The 23791-nt window shown below is 44.1% G+C and overlaps 3 protein-coding genes across 5 annotated transcripts in view; all 3 read left to right on the plus strand.

The window, feature by feature from the left end:
• Window positions 1-4475, plus strand: LOC125742825 (kelch-like protein 10). The gene is made up of 5 exons (XM_049015209.1): window positions 1-489; window positions 1076-1565; window positions 2178-2792; window positions 3338-3487; window positions 4042-4475. The coding sequence occupies exons 1-5, from the start codon at window positions 302-304 to the stop codon at window positions 4405-4407; spliced, it is 1809 nt and encodes a 602-aa protein (XP_048871166.1). The 5' UTR covers window positions 1-301; the 3' UTR covers window positions 4408-4475.
• On the plus strand, window positions 4123-13842 carry LOC125742824 (kelch-like protein 10). 2 transcript variants are annotated; one of them, XM_049015207.1, is made up of 5 exons: window positions 4123-4182; window positions 10445-10934; window positions 11545-12159; window positions 12705-12854; window positions 13409-13842. In XM_049015207.1, exons 2-5 carry the CDS (start codon window positions 10515-10517, stop codon window positions 13772-13774), a joined length of 1551 nt encoding a protein of 516 aa, XP_048871164.1. In that variant the 5' UTR covers window positions 4123-4182; window positions 10445-10514; the 3' UTR covers window positions 13775-13842. The 2 variants fall into 2 exon arrangements, with proteins under 2 accessions (XP_048871164.1, XP_048871163.1); XM_049015206.1 differs by lacking the exon at window positions 4123-4182 and adding an exon at window positions 9379-9811.
• Window positions 13457-23791, plus strand: part of LOC125742826 (kelch-like protein 10) — an 18665-nt gene continuing 8330 nt past the window's right edge. The window contains exon 1 of one of the 2 annotated variants that reach the window (XM_049015211.1): window positions 13457-13549. The gene's annotated coding sequence lies outside the window, so the exon portion shown is untranslated. Of the gene's footprint in view, window positions 13550-22165; window positions 22198-23791 lie in introns of those variants that run through there. The other variant, XM_049015212.1, reaches the window with a different exon arrangement.

Genomic DNA, 23791 nt, shown 5'->3' on the forward strand with positions numbered 1-23791 from the left:
GAAGTCACAAATCAAATTCCGCTCGTTCACAAGTTCATAACACAAACACAAATTTTTTTTTGATAAACACAGTATACATTTTCCAAAAGTGCCATATAAAGCGTTGAATACTGTATGATCTTGTACTACTGATTGTACAAGATTTTTTCGTCTTCAATAAATTCGGCAGCACAAACGTCATGAACCAAAAAATACGTAATTAGAACCTGGTGACGCAAAAACAGTGTGAAGGGGCGGAGCGTGTGTTCTACAATGTACAGAACGTCAGTTGCTGGCTATTTAAAAAAAATAACCAAGAGGAATGGACGTGCCTTCCACTTCTGAGAAAATGAAGAGATATAACAGGAAAGGGGACATGATGCCCCCTACCTATGACATTTTCAATCAGCTGCGGCTGGCAGGAGAGCACTGTGATGTGATCCTTCAGACCGATGGCATTGATTTCAAAGCCCACAAAATAATTCTGTGTGGTGCCAGCTCCTATTTCCAGTGAGTAACTGTGACCCATATATGTTAATGATGCCAAAACTAGAAGGGTTGAAATTATTCGCCCTTTACAATGACTTCTCCCTGGTAATAAGTGTTTTAAAATGCATTAATCTGTTTTATTATTCTAGTACAGGGCGAACCGGAAATATTTCCATGCTACATTATTAAGTGTCCTAGCTTAACTTTTGATATACAATGATAATGATTGGAGGCAAAAACAGATATTCCAAGGGGACATCCCCTCTGCTTCCAGTGAAAATATCCTGTGGCCTGTCCTTCGAAGCAGGGTTACTGGCTTATCAGGATAACTTGTCGGATTTAAGCTCGTCTGGGCAAAATGTAAATAAAATATTATAAAGTCCATTTAAACTGTGGTACATTAAATCCGACAAATTACCCTGATACGCCAGTAACCCCGCTTCGTAGTACAGGCCACAGGTGCCTAGTGCTTAGATACCTTAGGGATCATCCATGGTAGACAATCCCTAACTATGGTAGATTTCCATTTAGGATCATAAAACTCCTTTTTTACCATGTCTGCAAAAGTCCTGCTTATAAAATGAGTAATTTCCGTATTGTTTTTCAGAGCTCTGTTCTCCAGTTGCTGGACTGTCCCAGAAGAGTGCCGGTACAAAATCCACGGCATTTCTCCAGAGATGATGAGCTTGATCCTGGAGTATGTCTACACATACTCTGTGCTCATCACGCTGGACAACGTCGAGAGTTTGCTGGCAGCTGCTGATCATCTGAACATAATCAGCCTTGTTCAGTGCTGCAGCGACTTTCTGGAGGGCCAGCTCTGCCTGGAGAATTGCATTGGCATTTTTAATATTACCGATGTCTACTGCTGTGCTGAGCTGCATCAAACCACATACCACTTCCTCCTGCAACACTTCACGGAGGTCGCCAGGACCTCAATGGAATTTCTGGAGCTCACCCTTTCCCAGCTCTGTACTATCCTGGAAAAGGATGAACTTAATGTCAGGCAGGAGGATGTGGTGTTCGATGCCATACTTCGCTGGATCATGTATGATCCTGCCAACCGCAAGGCACATATTGCTGTCTTGTTGTCAAAGGTAATTATGATTATTAATTGTCATTGACATGTAGACATAAGAATGGAATGCTAACATAGTTGAGTCCCGAGCTCTTATCACTGTAACTCGAGAGTAAACCTCCATTTACATGAATCTAAAACCTAGGGCGTCTAAGTACAGTCATGCAGCATTCTTAGATGCTTGTACATAAACAACTATGTTACTGGCTTATGTATTTAATATGCTGTAATTTTTATCATTAGAGTGTAAAAAGTTTACTGTAAAACAGTATGTCATGTTACGCATAGTGTATAACCACATTCTGTGATGTTTACACAATAATGAATTCGCCTAACGACACAATTCTCAGAGCATAACTCTGTCATTAAGTGACAGCTGACTGTATTACAACTGGCAGTACAGTCCAATCTACAAATTAAAGGAAAACATAACACACTCATATGTCTTGCATTGAATAAGTGTTAACTCTCATGTCTGAGACCTTCAAGGTAAATGACTGAAGCATTATGAAAATGACAAAATTTGCACTTGCTGTTGTATCCTTTATTTTAAGAGTTAACCTTTTCCAGAGATATGCAAATAGGCAGTAAAGAACTCATGGAAATCCTCTTCATCTGCTTCCCTGTATAGGTGCGGTTGGCTCGTATGGAGGCAGATTACTTCATGAGGGTTGTGCAGAATAATGAGTTTGTAAGGAATAGTGAGGAGTGCAAGCCCATTATTGTCAGCACCATTGAGGCCATATATGACCTCGATGTTAATGCTCCTCAGTATTCTGCCTTTCAAAACTCGCTGACCCGCCCACGCCTCCCCTCTGATATCTTATTAGCCATTGGTGGCTGGAGTGACTCCCCGACCAACAGGATCGAAGCCTATGACACCCGGGCCGATCGCTGGGTGGAAGTGTCACCAGAGGGGCTGGGCCCCCGGGCCTACCATGGCACCGCATGCCTAAAGGGTTTTGTGTACTGTGTCGGGGGTTATGACGGCACATCCGCCTTAAACACCGTGTGCAAGTTCGACCCCGTCTCAAGGACTTGGCACCAGGTGGCCCCCATGCACTCGCGCCGCTGCTATGTCAGCGTGGCTGTGCTCAATGGCTACATGTATGCGATGGGGGGCTTTGACGGCCTCGGGCGCCTGAACACAGTGGAACGGTATGACCCTGAATCCAACAGGTGGACCCTTATCCAACCAATGAACAACAGAAGGAGCGATGCCTGTGCCACCACACTTCATGGGAAGGTGGGTCAGTTGGGGACATCCAGCTGTGTTTGCCCTCATTTTCGCCTAAAAATGTTTTTTTTACATATCCAGCAGCTGCTTTCACTTCATATTGCAGATTTTAATCTAGAATTGCTAAGTTCAATGTGCTTGTCTTTGGAAGAAACTTAAATGACCTTAAATTATTGGTCTTCGCGAGCAGGACATTGGGTAGCACTGTGGTGTTACAGTTTATCTGTGGGGCACTGAGTCTTGACCTGGGCTGTATTTATGCAATTCCTTCCACAGAGAAAGACTTGTGAGATAGATGAACTGGTGTTCCTACATTATGCATAGCACATAATTTTATCCTTGTATCACGATGAACTTAATTTATAAATCCCCTACCTTGTGACTTATGCTTTCTGGGGTCGGCTACAGATTCACCACAACCCTGTACTGGATAAACACGTTTAATAGATGAATGGATCCAGCATGCGTTAACAAAATGTGCCTGTAGTCTTTCTAGATCTACATCACCAATCATATAAAGTGGAAGTGTCTTCACTTTAAACTTGTTTTCCTAGGTGTACATCTGTGGGGGCTACAATGGGATTCAGTATTTGTCTACCGCTGAGTGCTATGACCCACGGACCAACCACTGGACCCCAATTGCGCCAATGAGAGTTCCCCGATGTAGTCTTGGAGTCATAGCCTACAATGACAAAATCTATGCAGTGAGTGACTCCTTTCTTGTATGTTCTTGTATATCGGAACCAGAACCGATCCACACCTATTAGACGAATTGGGTATCGACCACATGTGACCGATCCAAGACCGATGCTTACTTATTTAGTTTTCGGCAGTCTGTAAAAAGACACCTCTTATTTCTTGCTAAATTGATTTATACAATCAATTGCACAACAGGGACAGTATGTTATGTTTCTAGTAGCCTAATTAAAGACGTTTGTTTTCATTCAATTATGTAAAGTATAAATATTTCTGTTATATATATTTATTATATAAAAATATTCAAGTAAAAAAAGCCCATGAATTGGAACCTGTATCCGTATTGACAGTATCGGAATCCGATCCGGACTGAAAAAACGTGGCCCATCGACCCATCCCAAGTCCACATATTTTCAATGGCTTTTTTGTGCAAAAACTTCTTTGATGCATGAGGCCTTTGGTTTCTTAGGCCTTAAATTCAATGAGTTCATGACTTTGGGAAAGTTGATGTTTGCCCGTTCCTTTGGTATCTGAGTGATCACTTACTTTTGGCATCCCCCAGGTGGGCGGTTCTAATGGGTCCACCTGCTTCCGGAGCGTGGAGGCGTATGACCCGCTGACGAACCGCTGGTGTGCTGTGGCTCCCATGTTGAACCCGCACCAGTGTTTGGGCATCGAGGTGGTGGACGACCTTTTGTTTGTGGTGGGTGGCTTTGATGGACTGGAAAAAACTTGTATAGTGGAGTGCTACGATGGGAAGACAGGCAGCTGGTACCGCGCCCAGGACATGGCCATATCCCGCAGTGCCGTCCGCTGCTGCATAGTGCCTGCACTCCCCAGCATCACAGAGTATGCTGCCCCACGTGAGCCCTTGGTCGTCGCCCAGGATATAACGCCATCCACCTCCAACGACCTGCCCAATGGGTGACCTGCACTGCAGCAGCTCCTCCCACCCCCAAATCCATCCCCTGAAATAAAAATATAAAAAAACATCAACTAGTGTGACAAAATGTGAACTTATTTGCACATGTAATTAACTAGTGACCTTTTAGATTCAACTAGTTCACTGGTAAGAGACTGAATATAACTAGTTTACTAGTACATCCATGATTCACCCATAATATTATTGTGGCAAGGTTGAACTGTATAAATGTGTTTTCTACCGATTATTTTGTATAACTTATTTTTCATGAATAACTTGTTTCTTAAAAATAGGGGCCAGGATGCTCCACTAGTCGTAAAAAATTGTCCTGGGAAACGTGTTCTGAATAAAGACACTTATCCTGCTATTTCTGACTTACTGGATGCTTACGCGGGGGCGGCATGGTGGTGCAGTGGTTAGCACTGTTGCCTCACACCTCTGGGACCTGGGTTCGAGTCTCCGCCTGGGTCACATGTGTGTGGAGTTTGCATGTTCTCCCCATGTTGTCGTGGGGTTTCCTCCGGGTACTCCGGTTTCCCCCCACAGTCCAAAGACATGCTGAGGCTAATTGGAGTTGCTAAATTGCCCGTAGGTGTGCATGTGAGAGTGAATGGTGTGTGAGTGTGCCCTGCGATGGGCTGGCCCCCCATCCTGGGTTGTTCCCTGCCTCGTGCCCATTGCTTCTGGGATAGGCTCCGGATCCCCGTGACCCAATAGAATAAGTGGTTTGGAAAATGGATGGATGCTTACGCGGTTAAAAACATGCTTACTTTGTTTTTCTAAGTGGTTCTTCTTGGGGAAGAGAATAATTGGTTCCATATCTTGCACTGCTAAGATGCATATCTCGTCCTCAAGGAAAGGGGAGGATCAGTATGCGGGACACTTATCTTGTCTTCAGGAAACAGGGGACCTTATCTTGTTTAGCAGGGTCGGGAAGGCATTGAGCAAGCAGTATTACCTGGATGGAAGTGTGAATTGGAGGATGCATTGCCTGAGGGGAGGGGTGAGCCTGGCCAGCTCGCCCCCTGCCCGCACGCAGCGCCCAATTTAGTATAAAGTAAGGGGGAAAACTCAGTACTGACCGGAGCTCAGCTGTGGGATAGAGCGCATGTCGCCCGGCACTTTCTCGGGACTCACATGTTGTTCTCCTGCCAGGACGGAAACGGGCTCCCCAGTCCGTGTGTGAAGGTGGGTGATGATGGGACGTCCGAGTGTGAATAGCTTTGCAACTGCTTATGCCTCTCATTGATTCTTTGACAAATTGACAATGTCAGTAGCGGGTGTTTCCACCATTTGCCGCAATGACAGCTTGACAGCGACATCTCATGCTCCTCACTAGCTTCATGATGTTGTCCTGAGGCAATGTATTCCAGTCTTCCACAAGTGCTACACGCAGTTCTGCCAGGTCACATGGGGGTGGGGTACGATCATCCAGTCTCTGCTTCAATTGGTCCCAGACGTGCTCTATGGGGTTCAGGTCAGGGGACATTGATGGCCATACCATATGAGGCATTCCAACTTCCTGAAGTCGAGCTGTGACAATTCTGCCACGACGTGGCGGAGCAATAACATCCATGAACAGAAAGTTGGGGGTGTGCTGGCGGAATGGGGGGATGATGATGGGTTCAATGATGTCTCTGAGGTAAGAACGTGCAGTGCCTGAGCCATGGACAATAACCAAATCTGTTTTGCGCTGACTGGTGATGCCTGCCCAGACTGTTGCACCTCCTCCACCAAAGCAAACCCTGGGGACCATGTTGACTTTAGCGTATCGCTCTCCTCACCGTCTCCAGCAACGCTGACAGCCGTCATTTCTGTGCAAAGTGACCCGACACTCATCATTGAACAGGACTGTAGACCACTGCTGCATTGTCCAGGTCACATGGTCTTGTGCCCACTGCAAACGTTCACGGCGGTGTCTTAGTGTCAGTCCAGTCACCTGCAACGGTCGTCTGGCATTCAAGCCAAAGCGGTGGAGTCGGTTGCGAATGGTTTGTCTGGAAACCGTAGTACCCCGCGCGTCTCGTAAACGGGCCTGCAGCTGTGTGGCAGTTGCATAACGGTGTCTGAGTGCAGTGGTCCTTAGGTACTGGTCTTCGTTGCGGTCTGTCACTCGTGGCGCTCCACTCCTGGGTCTGTCCTGAACTCTGCCAGTAGTTCTGTGTCTTGATGCAAGTCTGCTGATGACACTTTGAGACACACCAAGTTCACGAGCAACATCTGACTGCCTGCCACCGACCCGAAGGTGCCATGGCCAGGTGGCGCTGGTCGTCCATGAAGTGTTGTCATGTGTTCATGGCTGTTTGACTGATGAACTTGGAATGACTTGCTGACAATACCAGCTTTTTATCCCCACAAACTGTTGAAATTGATGCCACATTGAAAAAGGTTGTCTTGTGGCATTGGCCCCAATAAGGCACACCAGTACACAATGAGACCATTACATGGAAAACACAAGATGAGGTGTGTCTATCACCCCAATACAATTGCCTCCCAATCCCAAAAATGTCTGAAGTGCAACAAACACCGTATGTATGACATCCACTGAATCTCTCACAATATCCCTAACTTATTGTGAGTAGTGTGTGTATATATATACACACACACACACACACACACACAAGGTTATTTTGCATTGCTTTCGATACAATAGCTTGGTATTGATGTTAATGCAAGGTTATTTTGTATTACTTAAAGTGTTTTTGAGTGAACCTAAGCGTGCCTGTTTGTTCCTCTGAGAGCCCTATATCCCTCATATTTTAATACAAACATATAGGTAGCTGAATAATAATCTATTCTCTGTCCAGATGATGTAGAAAGCCAAAAACAGAGAGCTTGGTTATATACTCACACTATTTCCTGTATTTCGTCTCATAGTCAAATCAGATTATATATTCTGTATAAAATGCCATTTGAAATTACAAATGAAATTATGAATTTAATATATTTTAATTTATTAAATAAATGAATTACAGATGAAATCGAGGCAGACTCCAAAACAACTCAGCTACTTTTTTTTGCTGTCGTGGTACTCATTTTAGTAGCTTTAGTATCATCAGATTATCTTTTAATCAAAAGAAGTAATTTCTCACGTCACCTTTGGTACCACAAAGACAAATTCTACGCTACATAATTATATTACAAAATATAACATGAAATCACATTTCACAAGATCTAAATAATAATCCCATTTTGGGACATTCCCTGTCTTGCACCTCTAGCTTTTGGAACAGGCTCTGGACCCTCACGACTACAAACTGAACAAGCGGGTACAGAAAATGGATACTTGGATATATTCAATTCAATTCAATTCAACTTAATTCATTTTTATATAGTGCCTTTCACGACAGTTGTCCCAAGGTGCTTTTCATGGGGGTGTTGTGATATATAACATCATCATTAAGATAGAATTGCAGAAACATTGGCAAAAGGGAAGACAAAGAAATGAAAGAAAGAAAACCAGATGACAACAGAGGAGAGGAACCAAAAGCTCCCATGAGGGCAGAAAAAAGACCTGTGAGGGTTCAAGGTCAACTGGCTGCCCAATGCCACTGGGCATGTTAACATTATAGAAAGAGTGGGCTAGTTTGCTAAAAGGAAAATGTATTCTGTGATCAAGGTCAATGCAAAAGTTCCTCAATGTGTCAGTTTTCCAAACCTCTCAGTGTAGGGTGGCAAATCAAATTTTACACCCAAGACGGTACAGTTCGTAAGTCACATCCACGGTGTCAGCCCTCCATGGATTTGAACCAGTACTCCAGCTGAATTGGTGCCCACCCCAGGCACCATCCAGACATGTGGGAAGGCAGAGAGAATGGGGGGGGGGTGTGTGTGTGTGTGTGATTTCCACTGTTTACCCAGAAGGGAGAGCAGTACGATGGGAGAGGTGGGTGATGAAGTTTTTACTTAAAGAAAATACAGCAGAGCAAAAAACTAACAAACTTCCCCCAGACTCAATACCAAACACGCTTCAACATATAACACATGGATGGATCGATTTTATTCCCTTAAAACTCGAATGACGCAGGAGCCATATTTTAACTTTGTGTACTTTTACGCGCAACTGTTTAAAACAGAAGCAGGTTCTCGATGAAAGACATGCTCTCCTGTGGTCTGGAAGCATAACGACCAAGAAAACATTAATAACACCAGTTGCGAGCTAAATAAATAATACGAATAAAACGATGTATCCCCAGCTCATCCCAACCTGTATCCAGGGCATACTTTTTAAATGGTGCGCCAACGCGAATCAGTGAACCTTACCGTCCATATTTTCACTCAAACACGGCCTACTAGGGAGGCGTTTACAGTGATAGCTTGCTAACTGGTTAACCACAAGCACCGGCGCTAACTTGGAAGTTACGATTAAATGTAATTAGCGGAACAAAAAAATAGCAAAAGGAATTATTTCTGTACTTTGATTACATTTCATGAACACAGTTTATTTAGCTTTCGCCTCAATATTTCTGCATCTGATAATTTGGTCGCTAACCAATAGTTTAGTCTCATGTCGCCGTTGAAACGTAACAGCACTTACTAGCGAAATAACGTTAAAATCGTTTTTACTCTGTGAAACTGAAAGACAGAAATTTTAACATGTCGCGGGTCGTGTGAATAAAATATAAATAAAAGGTTGTGTGCCGTTTTGACTGCGATCCCCCCCCAACTAACAACTATTTAAAAAACTACATGTTCATCCTCCATTGTTATGAGGTGGCGGTGTGGTTTCCTATTATGTGTGAAGTTTAATCTACGAGTTTTGCGTCTCTCATACTAATTTAAAATAAAGGTCCCAGTACACGATACGGATACTGAAATATTAAAGAAGGCTTAATAAACTTTAAAAACCGGAGCGTTTAATCTGGGTGCCTTCCAACTTTCTCGTGCGCCGTGAAGCGCTTGATTACTCCAAGTCATTCGGAAGTCACAAATCAAATTCCGCTCGTTCACAAGTTCATAACACAAACACAAATTTTTTTTTTGATAAACACAGTATACATTTTCCAAAAGTGCCATATAAAGCGTTGAATACTATATGATCTTGTACTACTGATTGTACAAGATTTTTTCGTCTTCAATAAATTCGGCAGCACAAACGTCATGAACCAAAAAATACGTAATTAGAACCTGGTGACGCAAAAACAGTGTGAAGGGGCGGGGCGTGTGTTCTACAATGTACAGAACGTCAGTTGCTGGCTATTTCAAAAAAATAACCAAGAGGAATGGACGTGCCTTCCACTTCTGAGAAAATGAAGAGATATAACAGGAAAGGGGACATGATGCCCCCTACCTATGACATTTTCAATCAGCTGCGGCTGGCAGGAGAGCACTGTGATGTGATCCTTCAGACCGATGGCATTGATTTCAAAGCCCACAAAATAATTCTGTGTGGTGCCAGCTCCTATTTCCAGTGAGTAACTGTGACCCATATATGTTAATGATGCCAAAACTAGAAGGGTTGAAATTATTCGCCCTTTACAATGACTTCTCCCTGGTAATAAGTGTTTTAAAATGCATTAATCTGTTTTATTATTCTAGTACAGGGCGAACCGGAAATATTTCCATGCTACATTATTAAGTGTCCTAGCTTAACTTTTGATATACAATGATAATGATTGGAGGCAAAAACAGATATTCCAAGGGGACATCCCCTCTGCTTCCAGTGAAAAATATTAAGAGGGGAGCTTCCACCAGCAAAATAAATATTAAAAACTGCCCCATCCTGTGGCCTGTCCTTCGAAGCAGGGTTACTGGCTTATCAGGATAACTTGTCGGATTTAAGCTCGTCTGGGCAAAATGTAAATAAAATATTATGAAGTCCATTTAAATTGTGGTACATTAAATCCAACAAATTACCCCGATACGCCAGTAACCCGCTTCGTAGTACAAGCCACAGGTCCCTAGTGCTTAGATATCTTAGGGATCATCCATGGTAGACAATCCCTAACTCTGGTAGATTCCATTTAGGATCATAAAACTCCTTTTTCACCATGTCTGCAAAAGTCCTGCTTATAAAATGAGTAATTTCCGTATTGTTTTTCAGAGCTCTGTTCTCCAGTTGCTGGACTGTCCCAGAAGAGTGCCGGTACAAAATCCACGGCATTTCTCCAGAGATGATGAGCTTGATCCTGGAGTATGTCTACACATACTCTGTGCTCATCACGCTGGACAACGTCGAGAGTTTGCTGGCAGCTGCTGATCATCTGAACATAATCAGCCTTGTTCAGTGCTGCAGCGACTTTCTGGAGGGCCAGCTCTGCCTGGAGAATTGCATTGGCATTTTTAATATTACCGATGTCTACTGCTGTGCTGAGCTGCATCAAACCACATACCACTTCCTCCTGCAACACTTCACGGAGGTCGCCAGGACCTCAATGGAATTTCTGGAGCTCACCCTTTCCCAGCTCTGTACTATCCTGGAAAAAGATGAACTTAATGTCAGGCAGGAGGATGTGGTGTTCGATGCCATACTTCGCTGGATCATGTATGATCCTGCCAACCGCAAGGCACATATTGCTGTCTTGTTGTCAAAGGTAATTATGATTATTAATTGTCATTGACATGTAGACATAAGAATAGAATGCTAACATAGTTGAGTCCCGAGCTCTTATCACTGTAACTCGAGAGTAAACCTCCATTTACAGGAATCTACAACCCAGGGCCTCTAAGTACAGTTATGCACCATTCTTAGATGCTTGTACATAAACAACTATGTTACTGGCTTATGTATTTAATATGCTGTAATTTTTATCATTAAGTAAAAAAGTTTACTGTAAAACAGTGTGTCATGTTACACATAGTGTATAACCACATTCCGTGATGTTTACACAATGATGAATTCGCCTAACGACACAATTCTCAGAGCGTAACTCTGTCATTAAGTGACAGCTGACTGTATTACAACTGGCAGTACAGTCCAATCAACTAATTAAAGGAAAACATAACACACTCATATGTCTTGCATTGAATAAGTGTTAACTCTCATGTCTGAGACCTTCAAGGTAAATGACTGAAGCATTATGAAAATGACAAAATTTGCACTTGCTGTTGTATCCTTTATTTTAAGAGTTACTCTTTTCCAGAGATATGCAAAAAGGCAGTAAAGAACTCATGGAAATTCTCTTCATCTGCTTCCCTGTATAGGTTCGGTTGGCTCGTATGGAGGCAGATTACTTCATGAGGGTTGTGCAGAATAATGAGTTTGTAAGGAACAGTGAGGAGTGCAAACCCATTATTGTCAGCACCATTGAGGCCATGTATGACCTTGATGTTAATGCTCCTCAGTATTCTGCCTTTCAAAACTCGCTGACCCGCCCACGCCTCCCCTCTGATATCTTATTTGCCATTGGTGGCTGGAGTGACTCCCCGACCAACAGGATCGAGGCCTATGACACCCGGGCCGATCGCTGGGTGGAAGTTTCACCGGAGGGGCTGGGCCCCCGGGCCTACCATGGCACCGCATGCCTGAAGGGTTTTGTGTACTGTGTCGGGGGTTATGACGGCACATCCGCCTTAAACACCGTGTGCAAGTTCGACCCCGTCTCAAGGACTTGGCACCAGGTGGCCCCCATGCACTCGCGCCGCTGCTATGTCAGCGTGGCTGTGCTCCATGGCTACATGTATGCCATGGGGGGCTTTGACGGCCTCGGGCGCCTGAACACGGTGGAACGGTATGACCCTGAATCCAACAGGTGGACCCTTATCCAACCAATGAACAGCAGAAGGAGCGATGCCTGTGCCACCACACTTCATGGGAAGGTGGGTCAGTTGGGGACATCCAGCTGTGTTTGCCCTCATTTTCGCCTAAAAATGTTTTTTTTACATATCCAGCAGCTGCTTTCACTTCATATTGCAGATTTTAATCTAGAATTGCTACGTACAATAAGCTTGTCTTTGGAAGAAACTTAAATGACCTTAAATCATTGGTCTTCGCGAGCAGGATATTGGGTAGCACTGTGGTGTTACAGTTTATCTGTGGGGCACTGAGTCTTGACCTGGGCTGTATTTATGCAATTCCTTCCACAGAGAAAGACTTGTGAGATAGATGAACTGGTGTTCCTACATTATGCATAGCACATAATTTTATGCTTGTATCACGATGAACTTAATTTATAAATCCCCTACCTTGTGACTTATGCTTTCTGGGGTCGGCTACAGATTCACCACAACCCTGTACTGGATAAACATGTTTAATAGATGAATGGATCCAGCATGCGTTAACAAAATGTGCCTGTAGTCTTTCTAGATCTACATCACCAATCATATAAAGTGGAAGTGTCTTCACTTTAAACTTGTTTTCCTAGGTGTACATCTGTGGGGGCTACAATGGGATTCAGTGTTTGTCTACCGCTGAGTGCTACGACCCACGGACCAACCACTGGACCCCAATTGCGCCAATGAGAGTTCCCAGATGTAGTCTTGGAGTCATAGCCTACAATGAGAAAATCTATGCAGTGAGTGACTCCTTTCTTGTATGTTCTTGTATATCGGAACCAGAACCGATCCACACCTATTAGACGAATCGGGTATCGACCACATGTGACCGATCCAAGACCGATGCTTACTTATTTAGTTTTCGGCAGTCTGTAAAAAGACACCTCTTATTTCTTGCTAAATTGATTTATACAATCAATTGCACAATAGGGACAGTATGTTATGTTTCTAGTAGCCTAATTAAAGACATTTGTTTTCATTCAATTATGTAAAGTATAAATATTTCTGTTATATATATTTATTATATAAAAATATTAAAGTAAAAAAAGCCCATGAATTGGAACCTGTATCCGTATTGACAGTATCGGAATCCGATCCGAACTGAAAAAACGTGGCCCATCGACCCATCCCGAGTCCACATATTTTCAATGGCTTTTTTGTGCAAAAACTTCTTTGATGCATGAGGCCTTTGGTTTCTTAGGCCTTAAATTCAATGAGTTCATGACTTTGGGAAAGTTGATGTTTGCCCATTCCTTTGGTGTCTGAGTGATCACTTACTTTTGGCATCCCCCAGGTGGGCGGTTCTAATGGGTCCACCTGCTTCCGGAGCGTGGAGGCGTATGACCCGCTGACGAACCGCTGGTGTGCTGTGGCTCCCATGTTGAACCCACACCAAGGTTTGGGCATCGAGGTGGTGGACGACCTTTTGTTTGTGGTGGGTGGCTTCGATGGACTGGAAAAAACTTGTATAGTGGAGTGCTACGATGGGAAGACAGGCAGCTGGTACCGCGCCCAGGACATGGCCATATCCCGCAGTGCCGTCCGCTGCTGCGTAGTGCCTGGACTCCCCAGCATCTTAGAGTATGCTGCCCCACGTGAGCCCTTGGTCGTCGCCCAGGATATAACGCCATCCACCTCCAACGACCTGCCCAATGGGTGACCTGCACTGCAGCAGCTCCTCCCACCCCCAAATCCATCCCCTGAAATAAAAATATAAAAAAACATCAACTAGTGTGACAAAATGTGAACTTATTTGCACATGTAATTAACTAATGACCTTTTAGATTCAACTAGTTCACTGGTAAGAGACTGAATATAACTAGTTTACTAGTACATCCATGATTCACCCATAATATTATTGTGGCAAGGTTGAACTGTATAAATGTGTTTTCTACCGATTATTTTGTATAACTTATTTTTCATGAATAACTTGTTTCTTAAAAATAGGGGCCAGGATGCTCCACTAGTCGTAAAAAATTGTCCTGGGAAACGTGTTCTGAATAAAGACACTTATCCTGCTATTTCTGACTTACTGGATGCTTACGCGGGTGCAGCATGGTGGTGCAGTGGTTAGCACTGTTGCCTCACACCTCGGGGACCCGGGTTCGAGTCTCCGCCTGGGTCACATGTGTGTGGAGTTTGCATGTTCTCCCCATGTCGTCGTGGGGTTTCCTCCGGGTACTCCAGTTTCCCCCCACAGTCCAAAGACATGCTGAGGCTAATTGGAGTTGCTAAATTGCCCGTAGGTGTGCATGTGAGAGTGAATGGTGTGTGAGTGTGCCCTGCGATGGGCTGGCCCCCCATCCTGGGTTGTTCCCTGCCTCGTGCCCATTGCTTCCGGGATAGGCTCCGGACCCCCCGCGACCCAGTAGAATAAGTGGTTTGGAAAATGGATGGATGCTTACGCGGTTAAAAACATGCTTACTTTGTTTTTCTAAGTGGTTCTTCTTGGGGAAGAGAATAATTGGTTCCATATCTTGCACTGCTAAGATGCATATCTCGTCCTCAAGGAAAGGGGAGGATCAGTATGCGGGACACTTATCTTGTCTTCAGGAAACAGGGGAAGGTCTTGTTTAGCAGGGTCAGGAAGGCATTGAGCAAGCAGTATTACCTGGATGGAAGTGGGAATTGGAGGATGCATTGCCTGAGGGAAGGGGTGAGCCTGGCCAGCTCGCCCCCTGCCCACACGCAGCGCCCAATTTAGTATAAAGTAAGGGGGAAAACTCAGTACTGACCGGAGCTCAGCTGTGGGATAGAGCGCATGTCGCCCGGCACTTTCTCGGGACTCACGTGTTGGTCTCCTGCCAGGACGGAAACGGGCTCCCCAGTCCGTGTGTGAAGGTGGGTGATGATGGGACGTCCGAATGTGAATAGCTTTGCAACTGCTTATGCCTCTCATTGATTCTTCACCGCTTGTGATATTTCGTAACTTCTTTTATGTTTCATTACTTCTTCTCTCTGTCTTTCTTTCTCTCTCATATAATATACACTACTCAGAATAAGTTAGGGATATTGTAATGTACATGAGTGCTTCTCCAGTTTGTTCTGAATATTAATTAAATATGTAAAAGTTCCCTTTGATATTACTAATAATGTAGAGAAGAAACACCATTGTCATTAGCTTAATATTTATTACCTCAAAAATTTAGACAACAGGGACAGCCCCAAATAACAAAAATTGACAATGTCAGTAGCGGGTGTTTCCACCATTTGCCGCAATGACAGCTTGACAGCGACGTCTCATGCTCCTCACTAGCTTCATGATGTTGTCCTGAGGCAATGCATTCCAGTCTTCCACAAGTGCTACACGCAGTTCTGCCAGGTCACATGGGGGTGGGGTACGATCATCCAGTCTCTGCTTCAATTGGTCCCAGACGTGCTCTATGGGGTTCAGGTCAGGGGACATTGATGGCCATACCATATGAGGCATTCTAACTTCCTGAAGTCGAGCTGTGACAATTCTGCCACGACGTGGCGGAGCAATAACATCCATGAACAGAAAGTTGGGGGTGTGCTGGCGGAATTGGGGGATGATGATGGGTTCAATGATGTCTCTGAGGTAAGAACGTGCAGTGCCTGAGCCATGGACAATAACCAAATCTGTTTTGCGCTGACTGGTGATGCCTGCCCAGACTGTTGCACCTCCTCCACCAAAGCAAACCCTGGGGACCATGTTGACTTTAGCGTATCGCTCTCCTCGCCGTCTCCAGCAACGCTGACAGCCGTCATTTCTGTGCAAGGTGACCCGACACTCATCAGTGAACAGGACAGTAGACCACTGCTGCATTGTCCAGGTCACATGGTCTTGTGCCCACTGCAAACGTTCACGCCGGTGTCTTAGTGTCAGTCGAGTCACCTGCAACGGTCGTCTGGCATTCAAGCCAAAGCGGTGGAGTCGGTTGCGAATGGTTTGTCTGGAAACCGTAGTACCCCGCGCGTCTCGTAAACGGGCCTGCAGCTGTGTGGCAGTTACATAACGATGTCTGAGTGCAGTGGTCCTTAGGTGCTGGTCATCGTTGCGGTCTGTCACTCGTGGCGCTCCACTCCTGGGTCTGTCCTGAACGCTGCCAGTAGTTCTGTGTCTTGATGCAAGTCTGCTGATGACACTTTGAGACACACCAAGTTCACGAGCAACATCTGACTGCCTGCCACCGACCCGAAGGTGCCATGGCCAGGTGGCGCTGGTCGTCCATGAAGTGTTGTCATGTGTTCATGGCTGTTTGACTGATGAACTTGGAATGACTTGCTGACAATACCAGCTTTTTATCCCCACAAACTGTTGAAATTGATGCCACATTGAAAAAGGTTGTCTTGTGGCATTGGCCCCAATAAGGCACACCAGTACACAATGAGACCATTACATGGAAAACACAAGATGAGGTGTGTCTATCACCCCAATACAATTGCCTCCCAATCCCAAAAATGTCTGAAGTGCAACAAACACCGTATGTATGACATCCACTGAATCTCTCACAATATCCCTAACTTATTGTGAGTAGTGTGTGTATATATATACACACACACACACACACACAAGGTTATTTTGCATTGCTTTCGATACAATAGCTTGGTATTGATGTTAATGCAAGGTTATTTTGTATTACTTAAAGTGTTTTTGAGTGAACCTAAGCGTGCCTGTTTGTTCCTCTGAGAGCCCTATATCCCTCATATTTTAATACAAACATATAGGTAGCTGAATAATAATCTATTCTCTGTCCAGATGATGTAGAAAGCCAAAAACAGAGAGCTTGGTTATATACTCACACTATTTCCTGTATTTCGTCTCATAGTCAAATCAGATTATATATTCTGTATAAAATGCCATTTGAAATTACAAATGAAATTATGAATTTAATATATTTTAATTTATTAAATAAATGAATTACAGATGAAATCGAGGCAGACTCCAAAACAACTCAGCTACTTTTTTTTGCTGTCGTGGTACTCATTTTAGTAGCTTTAGTATCATCAGATTATCTTTTAATCAAAAGAAGTAATTTCTCACGTCACCTTTGGTACCACAAAGACAAATTCTACGCTACATAATTATATTACAAAATATAACATGAAATCCCATTTCACAAGATCTAAATAATAATCCCATTTTGGGACATTCCCTGTCTTGCACCTCTAGCTTTTGGAACAGGCTCTGGACCCTCACGACTACAAACTGAACAAGCGGATACAGAAAATGGATACTTGGATATATTCAATTCAATTCAATTCAACTTAATTCATTTTTATATAGTGCCTTTCACGACAGTTGTCCCAAGGTGCTTTTCATGGGGGTGTTGTGATATATAACATCATCATTAAGATAGAATTGCAGAAACATTGGCAAAAGGGAAGACAAAGAAATGAAAGAAAGAAAACCAGATGACAACAGAGGAGAGGAACCAAAAGCTCCCATGAGGGCAGAAAAAAGACCTGTGAGGGTTCAAGGTCAACTGGCTGCCCAATGCCACTGGGCATGTTAACATTATAGAAAGAGTGGGCTAGTTTGCTAAAAGGAAAATGTATTCTGTGATCAAGGTCAATGCAAAAGTTCCTCAATGTGTCAGTTTTCCAAACCTCTCAGTGTAGGGTGGCAAATCAAATTTTACACCCAAGACGGTACAGTTCGTAAGTCACATCCACGGTGTCAGCCCTCCATGGATTTGAACCAGTACTCCAGCTGAATTGGTGCCCACCCCAGGCACCATCCAGACATGTGGGAAGGCAGAGAGAATGGGGGGGGGGGGGGGGGGGGGGGGTCAGAAGCTGTGTGTGTGATTTCCACTGTTTACCCAGAAGGGAGAGCAGTACGATGGGAGAGGTGGGTGATGAAGTTTTTACTTAAAGAAAATACAGCAGAGCAAAAAACTAACAAACTTCCCCCAGACTCAATACCAAACACGCTTCAACATATAACACATGGATGGATCGATTTTATTCCCTTAAAACTCGAATGACCCAGGAGCCATATTTTAACTTTGTGTACTTTTACGCGCAACTGTTTAAAAGAGATGCAGGTTCTCGATGAAAGACATGCTCTCCTGTGGTCTGGAAGCATAACGACCCCGAAAACATTAATAACACCAGTTGCGAGCTAAATAAATAATACGAATAAAACGATGTATCCCCAGCTCATCCCAACCTGTATCCAGGGCATACTTTTTAAATGGTGCGCCAACGCGAATCAGTGAACCTTACCGTCCCTATTTTCACTCAAACACGGCCTACTAGGGAGGTGTTTACAGTGATAGCTTGCTAACTGGTTAACCCCAAGCACCGGCGCTAACTTGGAAGTTACGATTAAATGTAATTAGCGGAACAAAAAAATAGCAAAAGGGATTATTTCTGTACTTTGATTACATTTCATGAACACAGTTTATTTAGCTTTCGCCTCAAATGTTTCTGCATCTGATAATTTGGTCGCTAACCAATAGTTTCGTCTCATGTCGCCGTTGAAACGTAACAGCACTTACCAGCGAAATAACGTTAAAATCGTTTTTACTCTGTGAAATTGAAAGACAGAAATTTTAACATGTCGCGGGTCGTGTGAATAAAATATAAATAAAAGGTTGTGTGCCGTTTTGACTGCGATCCCCCCCAACTAACAACTATTTAAAAAACTACATGTTCATCCTCAGGGCGGCATGGTGGTGCAGTGGTTAGCACTGTTGCCTCACACCTCTGGGACCCGGGTTCGAATCTCCGCCTGGGTCACATGTGTGTGGAGTTTGCATGTTCTCCCCATGTCATCGTGGGGTTTCCTCCGGGTACTCCGGTTTCCCCCCACAGTCCAAAAACATGCTGAGGCTAATTGGACTTGCTAAATTGCCCATAGGAATGCATGTAAGAGTGAATGGTGTGTGAGTGTGCCCTGCGATGGGCTGGCCCCCCATCCTGGGTTGTTCCCAGCCTCGTGCCCATTGCTTCCGGGATAGGCTCCAGACCCCCCGCGACCCAGTAGGATAAGCGGTTTGGAAAAAGGATGGATGGATGGATCATCCTCCATTGTTGTGAGGTGGCGGTGTGGTTTCCTATTATGTGTGTAGTTTAATCTACGAGTTTTGCGTCTCTCATACTAATTTAGCATAAAGGTCCCAGTACACGATACGGATACTGAAATATTAAAGAAGGCTTAATAAACTTTAAAAACCGGAGCGTTTAATCTGGGTGCGCGCGACTTCCAACTTTCTCGTGCGCCGTGAAGCGCTTGATTACTCCAAGTCATTCGGAAGTTACAAATCAAATTCCGCTCGTTCACAAGTTCATAACACAAAACAAATTTTGATAAACACAGTATACATTTTCCAAAAGTGCCATATAAAGCGTTTAATGCGGTATGATCTTGTACTACTGATTTTTTCGTCTTCAATAAATTCGGCAGCACAAACGTCATGAACCAAAAAATACGTAATTAGAACCTGGTGACGCAAAAACAGTGTGAAGGGGCGGAGCGTGTGTTCTAGAATGTATAGAACGTCAATTGCTGGCTATTTCAAAAAAATAACCAAGAGAAATGGACGTGCCTTCCACTTCTGAGAAAATGAAGAGATATAACAGGAGAGGGGACATGATGCCCCCTACCTATGACATTTTCAATCAGCTGCGGCTGGCAGGAGAGCACTGAGATGTGATCCTTCAGACTGATGGCATTGATTTCAAAGCCCACAAAATAATTCTATGTGGTGCCAGCTCCTATTTCCAGTGAGTAACTGTGACCCATATATGTTAATGATGCCAAAACTAGAAGGGTTAAAATTATTCGGCCATTACAATGACTTCTCTCTGGTAATAAGTGTTTTAAAATGCATTATTCTGTTTTATTATTCTAGTACAGGGCGAACCGGAAATATTTCCATGCTACATAATTAAGTGTCCTACAGTAGCTTAACTTTTGACATACAATGATAATGATTGGAGGCAAAAACAGATATTCCAAGGGGACATCCCCTCTGCTTCCAGTGAAAAATATTAAGAGGGGAGCTTCCATTGGGAAAATAAATATTAAAAACTGCCCCATCCTGTGGCCTGTCCTTCGAAGCGGGGTTACTGGCTTATCGGGATAACTTGTCGGATTTAAGCTCGTCTGGTCAAAATGTAAGTAAAAAAATATGAAGTCCATTTAAACTGTGGTACCTTAAATCCGACAAATTACCCTGATACGCCAGTAACCCCGCTTCGTAATACAGGCCACACGTCCCTAGTGCTTAGATACCTTAGGGATCATCCATGGTAGACAATCCCTAACTCTGGTAGATTTCCATTTAGGATCATAAAACTCCTTTTTTAATCATGTCTGCAAAAGTCCTGCTTATAAAATGAGTAATTTCCGTATTGTTTTTCAGAGCTCTGTTCTCCAGTTGCTGGACTGTCCCAGAAGAGTGCAGGTACAAAATCCAAGGCATTTCTCCAGAGATGATGAGCTTGATCCTGGAGTATGTCTACACATACTCTGTGCTCATCACGGTGGACAACGTCGAGAGTTTGCTGGCAGCTACTGATCATTTGAACATAATCAGCCTTGTTCAGTGCTGCAGCGACTTTCTGGAGGGCCAGCTCTGCCTGGAGAATTGCATTGGCATTTTTAATATTGCCGACGTCTACTGCTGTCCTGAGCTGCATCAGACCACATACCAGTTCCTCCTGCAACACTTCACGGAGGTCGCCAGGACCTCAATGGAATTTCTGGAGTTCACCCTTTCCCAGCACTGTATGATCCTGGTAAAGGACGAACTTAATGTCAGGCAGGAGGATGTAGTGTTCGATGCCATACTTCGCTGGATCATGTATGATCCTGCCAACCGCAAGGCACATATTGCTGTCTTGTTGTCAAAGGTAATTATGATTATTAATTGTCAGTGACATGTAGACATAAGAATGGAATGCTAACATAGTTGAGTCCCGAGCTCTTATCACTGTAACTCGAGAGTAAACCTCCATTTACATGAATCTACAACCTAGGGTGTCTAAGTACAGTCATGCACCATTCTTAGATGCTTGTACATAAACAACTATGTTACTGGCTGATGTATTTATTATGCTGTAATTTTTATCATTAGAGTCTAAAAGGTTTACTGTAAAACAGTATGTCATGTTACGCATAGTGTATAACCACATTCTGTGATGTTTACACAATGATGAATTTGCCTAACAATGCATTTCTCAGAGTGTAACTGTCATTAAGTGACAGCTGACTGTACCAACCATATAAAGTGGAAGTGTCTTCAATTTAAACTTGTTTTCCTAGGTGTGCATCTGTGGGGGCTACAACGGCATTCAGTGTTTGTCTACCGCTGAGTGCTACGACCCACGGACCAACCACTGGACCCCAATTGCGGCAATGAGAGTTCCCCGATGTAGTCTTGGAGTCATAGCCTACAATGAGAAAATCTATGCAGTGAGTGACTCCTTTCTTGTATGTTCTTGTATATCGGAACCAGAACCGATCCACACCTATTAGACGAATCGGGTATCGACCACATGTGACCGATCCAAGACCAATGCTTACTTATTTAGTTTTCGGCAGTCTGTAAAAAGACACCTCTTATTTCTTGCTAAATTGATTTATACAATCAATTGCACAACAGGGACAGTATGTTATGTTTCTAGTAGCCTAATTAAAGACGTTTGTTTTCATTCAATTATGTAAAGTATAAATATTTCTGTTATATATATTTATTATATAAAAATATTAAAGTAAAAAAAGCCCATGAATTGGAACCTGTATCCGTATTGACAGTATCGGAATCCGATCCGAACTGAAAAAACGTGGCCCATCGACCCATCCCGAGTCCACATATTTTCAATGGCTTTTTTGTGCAAAAACTTCTTTGATGCATGAGGCCTTTGGTTTCTTAGGCCTTAAATTCAATGAGTTCATGACTTTGGGAAAGTTGATGTTTGCCCATTCCTTTGGTGTCTGAGTGATCACTTACTTTTGGCATCCCCCAGGTGGGCGGATCTAATGGGTCCACCTGCTTCCGGAGCGTGGAGGCGTATGACCCGCTGACGAACCGCTGGTGTGCTGTGGCTCCCATGTTGAACCCGCACCAGTGTTTGGGCATCGAGGTGGTGGACGACCTTTTGTTTGTGGTGGGTGGCTTCGATGGACTGGAAAAAACTTGTATAGTGGAGTGCTATGATGGGAAGACAGGCAGCTGGTACCGCGCCCAGGACATGGCCATATCCCGCAGTGCCGTCCGCTGCTGCATAGTGCCTGCACTCCCCAGCATCTTAGAGTATGCTGCCCCACGTGAGCCCCTGGTCGTCGCCCAGGATATAACGCCATCCACATCCAACGACCTGCCCAATGGGTGACCTGCACTGCAGCAGCTCCTCCCACCCCCAAATCCATCCCCTGAAATAAAAATATAAAAAAACATCAACTAGTGTGACAAAATGTGAACTTATTTGCACATGTAATTAACTAGTGACCTTTTAGATTCAACTAGTTCACTGGTAAGAGACTGAATATAACTAGTTTACTAGTACATCCATGATTCACCCATAATATTATTGTGGCAAGGTTGAACTGTATAAATGTGTTTTCTACCGATTATTTTGTATAACTTATTTTTCATGAATAACTTGTTTCTTAAAAATAGGGGCCAGGATGCTCCACTAGTCGTAAAAAATTGTCCTGGGAAACGTGTTCTGAATAAAGACACTTATCCTGCTATTTCTGACTTACTGGATGCTTACGCGGGGGCGGCATGGTGGTGCAGTGGTTAGCACTGTTGCCTCACACCTCTGGGACCCGGGTTCGAGTCTCCGCCTGGGTCACATGTGTGTGGAGTTTGCATGTTCTCCCCATGTCGTCGTGGGGTTTCCTCCAGGTACTCCGGTTTCCCCCCCACAGTCCAAAGACATGCTGAGGCTAATTGGAGTTGCTAAATTGCCCGTAGGTGTGCATGTGAGAGTGAATGGTGTGTGAGTGTGCCCTGCGATGGGCTGGCCCCCCATCCTGGGTTGTTCCCTGCTTCGTGCCCATTGCTTCCGGGATAGGCTCCGGACCCCCCGCGACCCAATAGAATAAGTGGTTTGGAAAATGGATGGATGGATGGATGGATGGATGCTTACGCGGTTAAAAACATGCTTACTTTGTTTTTCTAAGTGGTTCTTCTTGGGGAAGAGAATAATTGGTTCCATATCTTGCACTGCTAAGATGCATATCTCGTCCTCAAGGAAAGGGGAGGATCAGTATGCGGGACACTTATCTTGTCTTCAGGAAACAGGGGACCTTATCTTGTTTAGCAGGGTCGGGAAGGCATTGAGCAAGCAGTATTACCTGGATGGAAGTGGGAATTGGAGGATGCATTGCCTGAGGGGAGGGGTGAGCCTGGCTAGCTCGCCCCCTGCCCGCACGCAGCGCCCAATTTAGTATAAAGTAAGGGGGAAAACTCAGTACTGACCGGAGCTCAGCTGTGGGATAGAGCGCATGTCGCCCGGCACTTTCTTGGGACTCACGTGTTGGTCTCCTGCCAGGACGGAAACGGGCTCCCCAGTCCGTGTGTGAAGGTGGGTGATGATGGGACGTCCGAGTGTGAATAGCTTTGCAACTGCTTATGCCTCTCATTGATTCTTCACCGCTTGTGATATTTCGTAACTTCTTTTATGTTTCATTACTTCTTCTCTCTGTCTTTCTTTCTCTCTCATATAATATACACTACTCAGAATAAGTTAGGGA

The sequence above is a fragment of the Brienomyrus brachyistius genome, chromosome 5, assembly GCF_023856365.1.
Source record: "Brienomyrus brachyistius isolate T26 chromosome 5, BBRACH_0.4, whole genome shotgun sequence".
Lineage (NCBI taxonomy): Eukaryota > Metazoa > Chordata > Actinopteri > Osteoglossiformes > Mormyridae > Brienomyrus > Brienomyrus brachyistius.

What these genes read in the sequence shown, in the direction of transcription:
- LOC125742825 (XM_049015209.1), top strand. Translation starts at nt 302, where the DNA reads ATGGACGTGCCTTCCACTTCTGAGAAAATGAAGAGATATAACAGGAAA. An exon ending in CCACCACACTTCATGGGAAG is followed by an intron (nt 2,793 to 3,337) that starts GTGGGTCAGTTG and finishes TTGTTTTCCTAG; the next exon opens with GTGTACATCTGTGGGGGCTA. An exon ending in ACAATGACAAAATCTATGCA is followed by an intron (nt 3,488 to 4,041) that starts GTGAGTGACTCC and finishes GGCATCCCCCAG; the next exon opens with GTGGGCGGTTCTAATGGGTC.
- LOC125742824 (XM_049015206.1), top strand. Translation starts at nt 9,624, where the DNA reads ATGGACGTGCCTTCCACTTCTGAGAAAATGAAGAGATATAACAGGAAA. An exon ending in GGTGCCAGCTCCTATTTCCA is followed by an intron (nt 9,812 to 10,444) that starts GTGAGTAACTGT and finishes ATTGTTTTTCAG; the next exon opens with AGCTCTGTTCTCCAGTTGCT. An exon ending in CCACCACACTTCATGGGAAG is followed by an intron (nt 12,160 to 12,704) that starts GTGGGTCAGTTG and finishes TTGTTTTCCTAG; the next exon opens with GTGTACATCTGTGGGGGCTA.